Genomic DNA, 15256 nt, shown 5'->3' with positions numbered 1-15256 from the left:
ACGACTAAAGAAACACCTGATGAAAACGGATTAGCGCTCACACAGTCGTCACTTCAGCAGCCGACGAGGAAGACTATTGTTTCCTGCCAAAAAAGTGCTCGGCTGCCAGAGTGCAGAGCACTCGAAGCAGAAGGGTACAAATAGTCAATTAAAAAGCCGTGGGTTATTACGCAGGGCGATCATATTTCAGAGCGGACCGCGAGGAGAAGTATGAACAAGGGAGGATGTCAATATTCCGGGCCCCTGCCCAGTCAGCACCAACGCCGTGTTTACACATTGCAGATCGATATACCTAATGCGGCTTGAACAGGGTAATTAAAATGTTAAAATGTGTAATGCCCTTTCCAGCCGTGGGATCAAGTGTGGACACGCAAGCAGACTCCAAACATATTTAGCTCTCATTAGGTAGTCACTGAACACGCATTGTGTTTTAGTTTTTTTGAAGAAGCTTTCTCTGAACTCCTTGGTTTTGAAAGAGCAAAAGAAGCAACTTTTGATTTTTCCAGCTGGATTCCCAACACCAACTTGACTTCCCCTGCTCTTTATCTTCTGGTTTTCCGTATGTTTTATAATACTGATTTTTAAAAAACCGCTCTCCTTGTCCGGTTCCCTCCTCAGCTCCATCACTCTGGACAACACGCTGGTCATTCTGTCCACGGTGGCGCCGGATGCCGGCCGCTACTACGTCCAAGCGGTGAACGACAAGAACGGAGAGAACAAGACCAGCCAGCCCATCACCTTGTCAGTAGAGAGTGAGTAAGCGCACACTGTAAACACACGGGGTCACGAGCGGGGTCGAGCCGGAGCGCCTTACGCAACAGCAAACGTGGGAAGCAGCTAGAGCACGTTCAGACCTTTGCTCCAGAACCGCCCTTAACGTTTAATTAACATCGCATCATGTGGCTTTTGAATGTGAAATAAAGAAATAATGTAAATGTAGTTGAATGAAAAGTACAGCATGTTAGGTGGAAGTATAAAGGGATATGAATGGAAAATACTCAACGTTAAGGCTTTCTCTTCTTAGATTTCTTTGTTGGATTAGTCTTTTTTTTCCTCAATGACTTATTTCAGAAACTTGAGAGCACATCTCTGGTTAAAACAACATTTAAAGTGTGATTCTTTATGGAGAAACTCAATTTTACAGATCTGTTAAATCGAGTAATTATTTAGTGGACACAATCGTATGAACCCGACTCATATTTATAAAAACTTAAGTAAATGTGCTTAGTTCTATTCCCCCACTGCAAATAATATGCAGATTGAGTGCTTGTCATATTTAACGTAAAAGTACATTTAACTTATTACATTGCATTTTTTAGTTACATTTTGAATGCAGGGCTCATACTTGTGTCGTATTTCTACATTGTTGGATCGCTTCTTTTCCAGTAAAGGATGTGGAGGATGTGTTTGCGATCCGATAGAATCTCATTGCTCTTATTGCTACAGGGACACCGGCCGGCTGTTTGACTGCCAAGCAGCTCTTAATATTCACCAGCACCCTTAGCTGCTGCAACAACAATATGTACACACATATCAAAACCAATTCGGGGGAGCTTTAGCTCGGCAAAGTGAAATGTTAGAGGAAAGCTAACAGACAGCGTCTTATGACACGGTAGACTGGAGTTCATGAAGGAAGTGGATGAGAGGGTGAGGGAAAGATATTACAGCTGACAACACAAGGGAACAGAAATAGCCTATGGGGAACAGTGGAAGAGTTGATTATACTAGAACGTACACACACACACACACACACACACACACACACACACACACACTCTGATGCAGGTTATATCGAGAGTCTAGCAGGAGGTCTTAACGTGGCAGGTCTCAGTGAATCACAGCGTGCATTTACATGAGCATTCCACTCACGCACCACGTATGCACACACACACACACACACACACACACACACACACACACACACACACACAGTGACGGGCATGCTGCCGGTGGAGCCTGCACTGACAGCTGTGTTGCATTTGAGTGAGTGCTTGCGATTGGCTGTGCGCGCACACACACACACACACACACACACACACATGCGCATTTGTCCGTATGCTGCGGCTCCTGCAGCGACGTCCCCGACGATGCATTTCCCATGAGCCCTCGCCTCCAACATGCACATGCCTAAGACTTGGCGAGGGCAAAGGTCAAAGAGAACTCTGGGGAGGCGAGTATTCGGGAGAAAGTTTATAAAAACTCGATTTGAACTTAACACATATGTTGAATTATTTAGTTGAAGTACATTTTGAGAACTTTGGTCCGTTAATGTGTGTGTGTGTGTGTGTGTGTGTGTGTGGAGGGGTGCACACATGCCCTACACACTGCAAACTGATGACCCAAGATTGCTAAGATTGAATCATGACAACCCCCGTAGCTGCATCTGACATGTGCAGCCACGAGCGCACTCCCAGGGCATGATGGGATTGACGGATCAGTGCGACTTTATCACAGACATGACACATCTCAAGCGGCACACGCACACACCGCGCTCCCGGCGCCACGGGCTGTCTGTCTCAGACGCTTACAGCGCACACACACACACACACACACACACACACACAGATATGAACTAGTCTGCGCATGCGGAGTTCTGAACACATTTTTATACCGGCGCCCGTACACACAGCGGCCTGTTCACCCCGTCAGCTTCGTGTTTGTCAGGCAACATTTCTCTGTCCCTGTTTCTGGTTCTCCAGCAGACGTCTCATTATACACAGCCAGTGCACCGCCTCGTCCTATTCGGCTCATCGCTGAGATACACTGTGTTCACCGGTCAGTTTCAATATGTCACGTCGATAAGCACCCCCCCCACCCCCAGAATGCACTGGGTGGAAATGAAATGAGTAGGACGCTGATAAATGCATCATTTCTATTTATCTATCGAGATCAGTGCTCGGTGCTAAACCTCTCCACGTGTGTGTTTGTGTGTGTGTTTTTTGTTGGTTTGTGTTTGTTTAGATGTGGGAGGTCCAGCAGACCCCATCGCCCCGACCATCATCATCCCTCCCAGGAACACTAGCGTGGTGACGGGCACCTCGGAGGTCACGATGGAGTGTGTCGCCAACGCCAGGTAAACACGCTGCAGCTGCAGGGTCACGTGTGTGTGGACGGGTCGGTCGACTTCAATCAGTGAGGAGAATTACAATCAGGAGATGGTTTTTTTTTTCCACTGTAAATGGAGTTTCGGCATTTCCTGTGGAATATCCATAGCAACGAGAACGAAAAGAGGTTGTATGAGAGATTCTGGAAAGAGGTTTTTTTTTCCCACATTTTTTTAGGAACGCATGAAGGGCATTTCTTTAAATTTGGAACAAACATCCACTTGGACTCGAGGATGAACTGATTACATTTCGGTGGTCAAAGGTCACTGTGACCTAGCAAAACACATGTTTGGCCATAACTCAAAAAGCAATATGCAAAATATGACAATTTCATGCAAAATGTCTAATAGTATAAAAATATGAAGTAATGACTAATGGACAGAATAATTATACACCAAAATATATTTTGTATTATTTTGGGGGAAATGACCCTTTAACTCACTGTGCATTTATATAATTTGTCATAATACATGTACTGCACTGCACAAATACCCATCTTAAGTAGTGTTTGGTCAAACTCTATGTTGTTTTGTACAATAAGTTGTATATTCTATTGAATGATAATTGGAGTTAAATTCAATATATTCTCTCTTGTTTTGTGTTCTCGTGTCTTGAATGAATATGCAGTATCAAAGCAGACGGCTCCAATAATGACATCCCTTGATTCATGAAATAATCAGTTTGAATTGAAAACAGTTGGCATCATCTCAGCCCATAAACAGACTTTTTTTTGTGTGTATTTCAATCCACGACGCTCCAGCAGATTAAACAGATTGATGGATATGTGTCCCACCGGACCAGAATCATTTATTATCAACCACACAGAAGAAGAAAAAAGAGACTTTTCTTCTGGCTCTGCAGGCCTCTGATCAAGCTGAGTATCTCGTGGCGTAAGAGCGGCGTGTTGGTGACCAGCGGCTTGAGCGACTTCAACCGCCGGCTGACCGTCCTCAGTCCCGTGGTGAGCGACGCCGGCTTCTACGAGTGCGAGGCCATTCTCCGCAGCAGCAGCGTGCCTTCGGTCAGCGCCGGGGCTTATCTGCACGTACTAGGTGAGAATGATTCACTGAAGTGTGCTCTTGCCTGTTTTTTTCTTTCTTTCATTGCCAATTAGTAATTTAATTAGACTATTTATCCTAGACTATATTCACAGTGGGCCTTGAGGGAAAAAACATAAGGGGGAAAGCACAAATACTAAGGAAACATGAGGCGTAATGGAAAATCGTTTGTGTTTTCATCCTCTGCGTTTTGCCCTTAAAGGTCACCATCATGTTGTACTTGTATTGTGCACGAGGTACAGAGAAAGTGATGTGATTAGTCATAATGTATAATTGCTGAGCGTGCTTTTTTTTATATCAGCATGACACCCGAAATAAAAGGGGAAAAAAAAGTGTCTCCATTTAGCTAGATACGGTACATCAAGCAAATGTGTGGGAGTAAACTTAGCATTTTAAGGTTTGCAAGTTCAAACTACAGAGCTGGTATAAAAATGATATAAATATCCCCGGTCTCACTATATGAATCTTGCAAAGACAGCTGTGAAGTTATGAGGCAGTGAGGGGAAATCGTTATTGATTTAAAAGGGAGAAAGCTAATGGTTGGCCTCAAGAAACGGTTTAATAGCATTGAGTCACTTTCATTCCATCCCACGAAACACTTTGATGTTTTCAAGGTTGTAATGTGATTCAAAGGAGAAGGTGAGGTGAACTTTTCCCTTGACGGAGCTAACCCAGCCTCCCCTCTCCTCCTGACTTTGAATGATACATTCAAACCCACCATGGTATATTAATTACTGATTTCCGCAATTAAACTCCTGTGTCATACCATTATTTTCAGTTTGCCCCCATGAGCTATACATTTTTAAAGCAACAGTACAATATCTTCACCGTCCTCCCAGTATTTTCCATTACAGGCACTGTCCCTTTAAGATCTCCCACAGTATCAAAGGGGTACCTTATGTGCTGTGATGATTACAGCTGCATGCTTTGCAATCTTGCTTCTTATTTTATCAATTTGTCATCCTGTTTTTCCCTTTCACTCCATCATGCAGAACCCCCACAGTTTATTAAGGAACCGGAGAAGCACATCACAGCAGAGATGGAGAAGGTGGTGGACATTCCCTGCCAGGCACGAGGTGAAAAACATTATCATTTTTTCATGTGATTTTACGTTGAAAAAAGGAAGCGTGACCGATTGTGTGTAAACCCTCACTCACCCTCTGCAGGAGTGCCCCAGCCAGACATTGTGTGGTACAAGGATGCTTTGCCCATCAACCCAGTGAAGATGCCCAGGTACCGGGTGCTGGTGGGAGGGAGCCTGCAGGTGAACGGCCTCCTGCCTGATGACACCGGGATGTTCCAGTGCTTTGCCAGAAATTTGGCAGGAGAGGTTCAGACCAACACATACCTGGCTGTTACCAGTGAGTGCTCAGGCAGCTCTTCAAGATTTTTTTTTCCACATATAATTGCTGCTATTAAAGCACTATGTGGCTTTTTAAAAACAGGGAATGAACCTTTAATAAAAAAAAAGAGTAACGTTAAATTATTACACAGCTCTTTCAAGCCCCTTGTCAAGCTCAGACAAAAAAACGGCTTGTAATTGCTTTTACAAAAATGGAAAGCAATTCTAACCTGTATGGAGGGAGAAGAGTAGGAGCAATTTAGTGCTTTAAAGGCAATTCTAACTCCAGCAATTTTTTCTTCAACTGCAACTTACTTACGAGAAGATTACACCAATTGAATTGGTTCAATCAGAATGCAGAAAAATCTGATTTTTTTTCTTGGGGTTTTGCCCCATAGATGTCAAGCAGAATATTAGTTTTCATCCAGCAATGACAGTGTCGTTCAGTTAGCTTACCGCTTTGTTCTACACTGAGATACCTCAACCACTATCAGATAGAATGCCATGAAACGCTGTGCCGTCATTCATGGTCCCAAGAGGTTGTGCAGCCTGCCGACTACCACCTGACACTAAATATATACAACGCTAATGACAGCCGCTATGCTAGTATCCGCCACTTAGCGTTGTCATTGTGAGCGTGTTAGCATGCTGTTGTTAGCATTCAGCTAAGCGGCTAGCATGGCTGGAGACCCTTAGTCGTATTTTTTTAATCCTTTTATTTTTTTAAATGCTGTCCATTAAATAAATAACAATGTAGAATCTTCATTTTTTTTTTATCATAGCATTTACAGCGCATAATATAATTACGCTTAGCAGCATTTCACAGCTGTGAATCGCCCGTGCCAGCAAACTATACATAACAGCAATTATGTGGAGGCGATCAAAAACACAGCAGAAACAAACAACTTAAAAACCGAAGCTGAAGCTGTTGATGTATATAAGCTGAATAACTACAAGCCTATCACTCAGACCTGACTCACTCCTACGTCGAGATCAATGTGAGACTAAACTAACCGATCAATGCAAGAAACACTCAACTGTCAAATCTGGTCGCTCTCTTTTTTTGCCAAACTGTAGAAAAATCATCATGAGCTTTACTCCCAAGAAAGACAAATCATAGAAACAGTGAATAATGATAATTAGTTATAATAATGAATATCCTTGATAGAAACAAATAATGCTATAATAATAGGGATGTATGCGGCAACATTGCAAGATCCAATCGGTCAAGACATCAAGCAGCACTGTTTGGCTGAATATGTGTTAACTTCCCATCAAATGTATTGTTCAGTTTTTCACAAATATAGAAATGTATTTGTATTTCACTGCAGTTAATAATAATCGTGTTTTCCTTCTATGGACTTTATTAGTCTGACAATTAGGTCTACACGGTGAAATTTACATTACTACAAAAAGAAGGAGCTTTATAACCTGTTTGCTGCCTAACACTCTGAATTCCTCTATTTTAATTTTTTTAGCATGCTCCACTGCTTGCATTTGTAAATGAACCCTCATTTTAACCCTCGGTGTGCGTCTGTTTGTCAAGTTTCTGACATCTAATGTTCTTAACTTTGTCTCCGCTCCACGCCGCACCACATTATCAGAATTCATGATATTCTCTCACCGACTCACGCCTTCCATCGCCGTCTCCCTCTCTCTTTCTCGCTCTGACACCGTCTCGTCTTCTCTCTCTCTCTCCCCTTCAGACCTCATCTCATCATCTCGCTTTTCCTTAACACATCCATGTCCCCGCTTCTCCTCCTCTCCTACACTCCCTCTGTCCTTCGAACAAACTCCCTACTCCCTCTTTCCACTCGGGAGCGATACACTTTTCTATCATCCTATAAAGGCTTTGATTTATTACATGTCACAAATAGGGGATTTCAGTTATCTACATTTTGCCTTTCTTTTTCTACGTTTCTACCTCAGTCATTTTCCTTCCTCCTCTTCCTATATCCACTATCTGTGTGCAAAAAAAACAACTAGGCCAGCAGCAGACAGTTGTGGCACCAAGGTGAATGCTGTGTCAATCCGTGAAGAATTATTGGGACAAAGCATCGACTAAACACTGAGATGCAGCCGGCTGGCGCTTACAAGAAATACGTTTGAAGAGGGGTTTTGCCATAGACGTTTATTCTCTCACCTCTATAACCCTCTTACCGTCTCTCTCCGCTGTACTGGGCTCTCTCTTTATTCTGTGTTTTTTTTTTTTTCTCCCCTCAGGCATTGCCCCAAATATCACAGCCGGACCCTCAGACAGCACTGTGATCGACGGCATGTCAGTCATCCTGCACTGCGAGACCTCTGGAGCTCCGAGACCGGCTATCACCTGGCAAAAAGGTCTCCGTTGCCCACATGCAAACGCACACACACACACACACACATGCAAACGCACACACACACACACACCTAGGGATTATGCTGTCTGTTTTCTTTTACACATGGGACCACATGGCTTAACAAATAAAGCCTGATTGGATTCCATGTTTGGATCCCAATAGCCGATCAGGGAAACACTGTCTTTGTTTTTACCCACAATCCTCTCTTCTATTCTGTTCCTGAATGGCTCCTTTCATTCTGTCCACCGTTGTCTCTGCTTGTGTATATGTCCTTTCTCATCTGTTTTGTTCTCCTCTCCCTCTATATGCGTTCCAGGTGAGCGTGTGTTGGCGAGCGGTTCGGTCCAGCTGCCCAGGTTCACCCTGCTGGAGTCGGGCAGCCTGCTCATCTCCCCCTCGCACATCTCCGACGCCGGGACCTACACGTGCATGGCGAGCAACTCCAGGGGCATCGACGAGGCGTCCGCTGACCTCGTGGTCTGGGGTGAGCGTGCAGGGTCCAATTTGAATTTCTTTTAAACACACATCCCTGATATCGTCTGTTGTAATCAAGCAATCCTTCACGACCGGCGGCAGTGGTGGTGGTTTTATTGAGCCTAGCAGAGGCGTTGAGGTAAGGAGGTTGTGCCGCGCGATAACAATTCCTTCGGATACAAAGGCACCCTTCTGGGCAAGTCTGGAGTCATCATCGAGGCGTTTTCTGCAAGAAGCCATCACGAAACAAAACACAAAACAGCAGCATGTCATTTCAACTGAAATGAGTTTTCTGAAATCTGTTTGGCATGTTGTTGTTTTTTTTAAGTATTGTTTTTCTCAGGAAGGACATTTTGTAAGTGTCTTTTTTTTCTCTCTCTCTCTCTCTCTCTCTCTCTCCCCCCAGCTCGCACCAGGATCACCACGCCCCCACAGGACCAGAGTGTCATCAAAGGGACTAAAGCCATTATGACCTGCGGGGTCACACATGACCCCAGCGTAACTGTCAGGTAAGAATACCTTCTTATATGTTTATTTATATGACTTTAAATTGCGCTTAAGAGATGGCATGAAGTGCTCCACAATAGAAGAGAGTAAACATACAGACACAGTGAAAGAGTGTCAAAGGAAACAAAGGGAAGTGAAAATTGGTCGGTTTCGAGGTGATGTTTCACAGAATGATCCTGGCTTATATTTTTCTTCTTATCAACAAAATAAATGAAACCAAAACCAATAATGTGTTGGTCGGTCCCTTGATATTTGAGGGTTTTTTTTTCTACTTAATGTTTTGTTGGAGACTATTTTCAGAGTGTCCTAACACAGATTTGGTCCACTAGTGAGTATTTATTGCAGCAGTAAGGTGTACATGGGATTGACTCACCACTCAGTGTTTCTCATTAATGTATTTATAATCGTTTTTGGACAGCAATGCTACCTCTTGCTTTGGCTACGCTCGCTCACTACCCAGTAGGATGCACTCATTGTTGGTTTTGATCTTTTCATGGAATTATTTGACAGTAAGAAAAATATCCAGAGCAATGTTTGCCACTCTCTCTGAGGTGAATTGTTCTATATTACAAGCTACTGTCAGATATTTAATTGATTTTCATTGGATTTTTGTTCCCTCTGGGAAACAGTTATGCAGTATACATGTATAGAGCTTTTATTGTGAAAGGTCAGAATGAAAGGAGTGGATCTGGTCAAGGTTGAAGGGAGTAATAAAGTGTTGCTGTCTTGGTTCGGACTACGGAACCTCGGTGTTGTTGTAAAATGTATAAAGTACATTTTAAAATTGTCCGTTACGCACAACGTGATTGGTTAACCCTTTTAATCTGTAATGATGACAGTCCGCCTGGTCCTTTTTGTCTTATTTATCAATAAATGTTTCAAAAAATGTCCTTTTGGCAAAATTATTTTGCTCCTTTTTTTCAGGAGAAAAATATTTATTATTATTATTATTATTATTATAAGTATTATTATTATCATAAGTATTTGTCATTATTATATGTTATAAAGGCTTAAAACACAGTGTAAAAAGTAAAAAGTAAAGAAACGTATTTGACTTTTCATCATAATTCTCTATTTCCTTTTTGGACGTGTAATATTCGTGATCTGTGTGAAAGTACGCATGACAAAAAAAAAACGCCCCCCTCCGCCCCACTGTGTAAAGGTCTTTATCATTGAAAGGAGTCCACAATGCCCACAGATCAAAAGTCCAGAAAGAATGAGGTTCAAAGTGAAGAAGCCACAAACCTCAAAGCCACAGTTTTCTTTGGGTTTTGGCGCCCAGAGCGAGGTTCAACCAACCGACCGAGCAGACAAATCTTAAATAGGATTCTGAATTTGATAGGGGTCCACATTTAATAGATCACAGAAAACTCTTCTAAAAGTCCTGATCTGAAGCCTTGCAGCTGCATTCTGGACTATAGTTGCAAGATATTCCGGGAGGTCTCGCTACGGCAGGTGAGAACGGAGGTGCAACAGCGTCTCCATCGAGGCTACGTGTCTCCTCCACTCGTCAACACGAATACCTAATAAAGCGCAGTTGTCGAGCCATGTAGGCCCACAGATCTGTTAGTGAAGATGCTGCATCATTAGTTATTACTTGCTGAACTTCTCTCCACACCGTCGGTTGTTAATTAGTCATTTACTACCCGAAGCACAACGTATCTATTATTTAACTCCCCGAGTCTTATTCCATGCTGCCGCTCCAGTGCCCTCACAGGAGCCTCCGACTGAACGGACGCAAACACAAATAACAGAAACGTCCTGTCGTGCTTTGACGCCGCGTGAGGAAGATGAATTGAAACTTTGAATAAGCGCATGCCTTCGCAAACGCAAATACCGAGCGGAGAACAGAAAGCCGTCTCCGTGACCCGCGCACGCCCACGCGTGTGCAAAGTGTTTGCCGACCACCGACGTGCATGTATGTCATTAGAGGCCCTCTCTCGACGCGTCTCCGGGGCTCAACCATCGCAGACCAATCCCGGTGCAAAACACACACAACCCTCGCCGCAGACGTTCACTGTGTACTCCCAAGCTTTGCGGCCGACATCAATAGAGCATCCTGTCCTCTTTCTGCTGAGAGGAGAAGGCTACATCTGACGAGCGTGTTTGAGCTGTGCGGGTTTTTGATGAGTGGGAATTCAACGTTTGATATGCAGCCGACAGCCGCTATGATATTGCGTGCGGGGCAAAGTTTGAAGAGACAGAGAGGAGAAAGATGAAATGCCTCGCTAATAACACATTCTCCTCGGTTTGTGGCGGAGTAAATAACAAGCAGAACCCCGGTTTTCTCTTCGCTTCACTGTCAGAAAGAGTTAAGGCGCCATCTGAGGCCGACGTCACGTCATAGATCTCAGCAGGTGGCGACGAGTCAGGTTCTGGCAATATGGTAAAAGCAAATGTTTTTCAGGATTCGTTGGTGCATAAGAAGTGTGATTTTGAGAAATGTGCGTCCACATACAGGTTGAGTCACGAAAGCCACCTGTTTGTTCAGTTCCAAAGAGCCCGTACGCAGTCAAGCTTCTTCTCAAATTAATTTCCCAGGGACTACTACGGTGGCGGTGGCGTTAATGGCAACAGGCCAGCTGACTTGACGGCTTTGCATTCCAGGCACATCTGGGAAAAAGAGGGCTCTGTGATCAATGTCCCGTCCATCCCCCGCATGCGACTGGAGGCAGACGGCACCCTCCACATCTCCCAAACCTGGTCGGGCGACATCGGCACGTACACCTGCAGAGTGACCTCCGTCGGCGGCAACGACTCCCGCAGCGCCCACCTCCGTGTCAGGTAACCATGGCGTGCCTGCCTGGCTTTCTATTTCTATCTCTCGCACCTTTTTTCATTTTTTTTTCCTACGGTATTCTCCAGTGCAAAGACACAGGAAGAAACATGTCTATTGAAGACACACATAGCACGGGCCAGACTCACACACACACACACAGACTCACACACTCAAGCACACACTTCTTTGCCAACCTTTCACTACCATCCTGTTCTTATTGACACCTCTGACTCATATTTCCAATTAAATGACACCTTTTTCCCCCGTCACCTCCCTTGTCCTCATTCTCACCCGACACACTCTCAGCCCCACGGGACACCCCTCCCTCCCTCCCCCTTCCCTCCCCCCTCCCTCCCTCCCTCTCTCCGTTGCCTACTTAGCGAGACGCCACACTTGTCCTCACACAAACTCCCGTGAATCGTTTTTGTCTCCTCAAATCTTTTTTCTTTCTCGCAGACTCGGTGCTCGTGTCGTATACAGCGAGGGGCAAACTGAATGCGAATGACGCGTCTAACTTTCCGTTTGCCAAACCGACGCGCCGACTGAGCGCGTCTCTCTCCGCCCCCCCTATCGGCCGCCTCGTTGACTGAGTTACTGCCGGTCATTCGTTCGGCGCTCTACGGTTTATCTATCAATCTGCCTGTGCTTATCTGAATTCACGGCTGAATGAATTAATGATCCCCGGCTCTGGCCTCATTTATTCATGTCTTCATCCGTGCATTTTCTCCGTCTGTCTCTTTATGCCTTTCAATTCATTTCCCCCACACCCCTCAGGTGATATCTATCTCCTTTTGTTTTCCTGCGTGTCCATCTTGACAAGGAACCGCCTCTGCCGTCTTGTCGTGCCACATTTCATCACCCGGCTAGCTGTTGTAGAACATTCAGCCTTTACTTCAGATGTGTGCAAGAAGACGCTCTGCAGCGCTCTGTCCCCGCGGAGGATTTGATAGGTGGGATTCTTTTATTGATGGAAGTTGTGCCCGATGTTCCCCTGCAGGCAGCTGCCCCATGCTCCAGAGAACCCCACGGCCGTGCTGAGCTCATCGGAGAAGAGAGCCATCGACCTGGCCTGGGCCAAGCCTTTCGACGGCAACAGCCCCCTCATACGCTACGTCCTGGAGGTTTCAGAGAACAGTAAGTCACTTATTGTCCAGTCATGCGTCGATGCATCGCATCTCTGCCTTTGTGCCGGATCTATGAATTGTGTATAATGAGGTCTCGGAGAGGGAGAGGGACCTCGGCTCTTTGGATCAGCCTTAACTCTAAAACACTAACGTTGCAAATAGTAATAATCACTAACATCAGGGATATTTTACCCGATATAATGTACCTGATAAAAAATCCTTTTCATCAAAATATATTAAAACACAACAATACAAGCCAAATTGAAGTACTCTTCTTTTATTTTACCCTATAGAACTTCTCATTAAACAAAAAACGTATCACGGGTGGACCCTAAAAAAATCGGGTGAAGAATTAGGGAATCGTCAATGAAACATGATTAAAAATATAAATAGTGGAGTCATGAACTTGTTGTAAGGCCTTGACAGTCTACCTGCAGTGGTAATGTCCACCCGGAAATATTTGACCCTCTATCACTAACGTCGAAAATCACGTGAACACGTGCCTGTTGAAAAAAAACAGGGATCGGAGCAGAGAGACACGCCCACCTTTAATAACGTCTGTGAGCAGCATGAAGCTACACAAAGACCCACACAACTCAGACAAAAGCAACACAATGAAAATGACGTAATCACACAGGTAAAAATCACCCAACGTTAGTTTTCTAGGGTTAAAGACGCTAAAAGTTGCTCGTTCGGATTCCTTTTATTATTTCATTTCCACGCAGCCAGGCCTCTATGCCGTCAGTGTTAAACTGCAAAGACACACACAGACAATAACTTGACAAAGCATTGATCAATAAGACTCGGTAAGAACGTCCATCATTGCTTCTCATCTCAATGTTGGAAGTGTGAGCTTCACTCCAGTCCATCACTTCACTGCTCTGCATGGAACAAACAGCTTGAAGGAAAACTTCACTCACAAACTCATTTGTATATCATTTTCTCACCCGCCGTTACCTTGAATTCGTGAATAGAATTATTCATTATTTTTCCTTGCATACCTCTGCGGCAATGAATGATCCCAAGACCTCTTGATGAATTGAAGTAAAAGGGGGCACAACAGAGACTGTTTCTGCAGGAAGGTTTTAGAGAAAATGCAGGCGATTCAGATCAATGAGACTTGGACCTTCGACTCCATTTTCGGGTTTCTTCGTTCACCGTTGACGCATGTGAGGAAAGCAAAAGTTTCCTCGGAGGATTCAAGGTAACACGGAGGGACCTTTTATATAATAATGTAATTATATAGTGCCTGTCTAGTCTCACTCAAAGCGCTTTACACAGCATTACATTCACCGGTTAACTCGTCTATTGAAATCTGCTTTGATGCCATCTCTCTTGTTTGTTTTGTCATTGATTTTATTGTTTCTGTGTTGACCATTGGGTATCTTTTAAACGTGCTATCCAAATAAAATGTATTATTATTATTACCTATTCACACACATTTAAAGGCTGCCCCAAAAAAGTGTTCCTTTTAAGTTGATACACTGTCAAACAGTTTCAGGCTTCAATCTTCCTTTCTTTTTTCAGCATGACTTGTTACATTTATTTAATGAATTTTAATTTTTTTTTGCTGTGACCTGCCGTGACAAAATGATTGCCGGCATGAGAGTGAAAATCCCTTCTGAATATTAGTGGAAATTGCCAGAGATGTTCGGCTCGTTCCTTACAAAATGTTACATTTGATGGGGTTGTTAAGGTGAGCGGTGAGCAAAGCCCTGAACGAGAGAGGCGTGCGTGTGGAACGCCGCGTTCAACTTGATGTTTCCTTTGTTCCAGACGCTCCCTGGGCCATCCTGCTGGCCAATATCGAGCCGCAGTCCGTGGCGGTGACGGTCAACGGCTTGATCCCGGCGCGCTCCTATCAGTTCCGCCTCTGTGCCGTTAACGATGTGGGGAAGGGGCAGTTCAGCAAGGAGACCGAGCGGTGAGTCAAACACAGATCCTACAGCTCCTCCCACCGCTTCACTTCAACGCCAGAACACGTCTTTGTCCCTTTTATCTGAGAAGTAGAGAAAAATAAAATGGCAATGTACGTTCCCCTTGTTGGGGGGCTTTAAAGCTACACCTTTCCCAACAATTTCATGAGGACATGTCGATGAATCATCTCGTTTTTTTAATTGTAGGTTTGTTTAAAATCCACTAGAACTAGAATGCCTTTCATTTAATTGGCAATAGAAATATTAGAAAAGTCAACCTGCAGAACCGTTTCCTATAGAACCAGTTTGACTGATCCCTTCAGCCAAGAGTCGGCAAAGAGGGATATATACGTGTACTAAACATACACACAATCACATGTACACACACACACACACACACACACACACATACACAATCACATGTACACACACACACACACACACAAACATACAGTCACATGTACACACACACACAAACACACACACACACACACACACAAACATACACAATCACATGTACACACACACACACACACACACACATACACAATCACATGTACACACACACACACACACACACACACACACAAACATACAGTCACATGTACACACA

The 15256-nt window shown here is 44.2% G+C and overlaps 1 protein-coding gene across 1 annotated transcript in view; it reads left to right on the top strand.

The window, feature by feature from the left end:
* The window catches only part of sdk2b (sidekick cell adhesion molecule 2b), a gene marked incomplete at its 3' end in the record, with an annotated part of 76112 nt that overhangs the window by 23632 nt on the left and 37224 nt on the right, over positions 1-15256 (top strand). The window contains exons 4-14 of the mRNA XM_079237365.1: positions 619-752; positions 2962-3073; positions 3966-4156; positions 5155-5238; positions 5329-5523; positions 7728-7844; positions 8160-8327; positions 8724-8826; positions 11432-11608; positions 12601-12737; positions 14504-14651. Of these exons, the coding sequence (XP_079093491.1) occupies positions 619-752; positions 2962-3073; positions 3966-4156; positions 5155-5238; positions 5329-5523; positions 7728-7844; positions 8160-8327; positions 8724-8826; positions 11432-11608; positions 12601-12737; positions 14504-14651 (1566 nt within the window). The remainder of the gene's footprint in view (positions 1-618; positions 753-2961; positions 3074-3965; positions 4157-5154; positions 5239-5328; positions 5524-7727; positions 7845-8159; positions 8328-8723; positions 8827-11431; positions 11609-12600; positions 12738-14503; positions 14652-15256) is intronic.

Source organism: Taurulus bubalis, assembly GCF_910589615.1.
Source record: "Taurulus bubalis genome assembly, chromosome: 2".
Taxonomy (NCBI): Eukaryota; Metazoa; Chordata; class Actinopteri; order Perciformes; family Cottidae; genus Taurulus; species Taurulus bubalis.
This window is presented reverse-complemented; position numbering and strand designations above follow the sequence as displayed.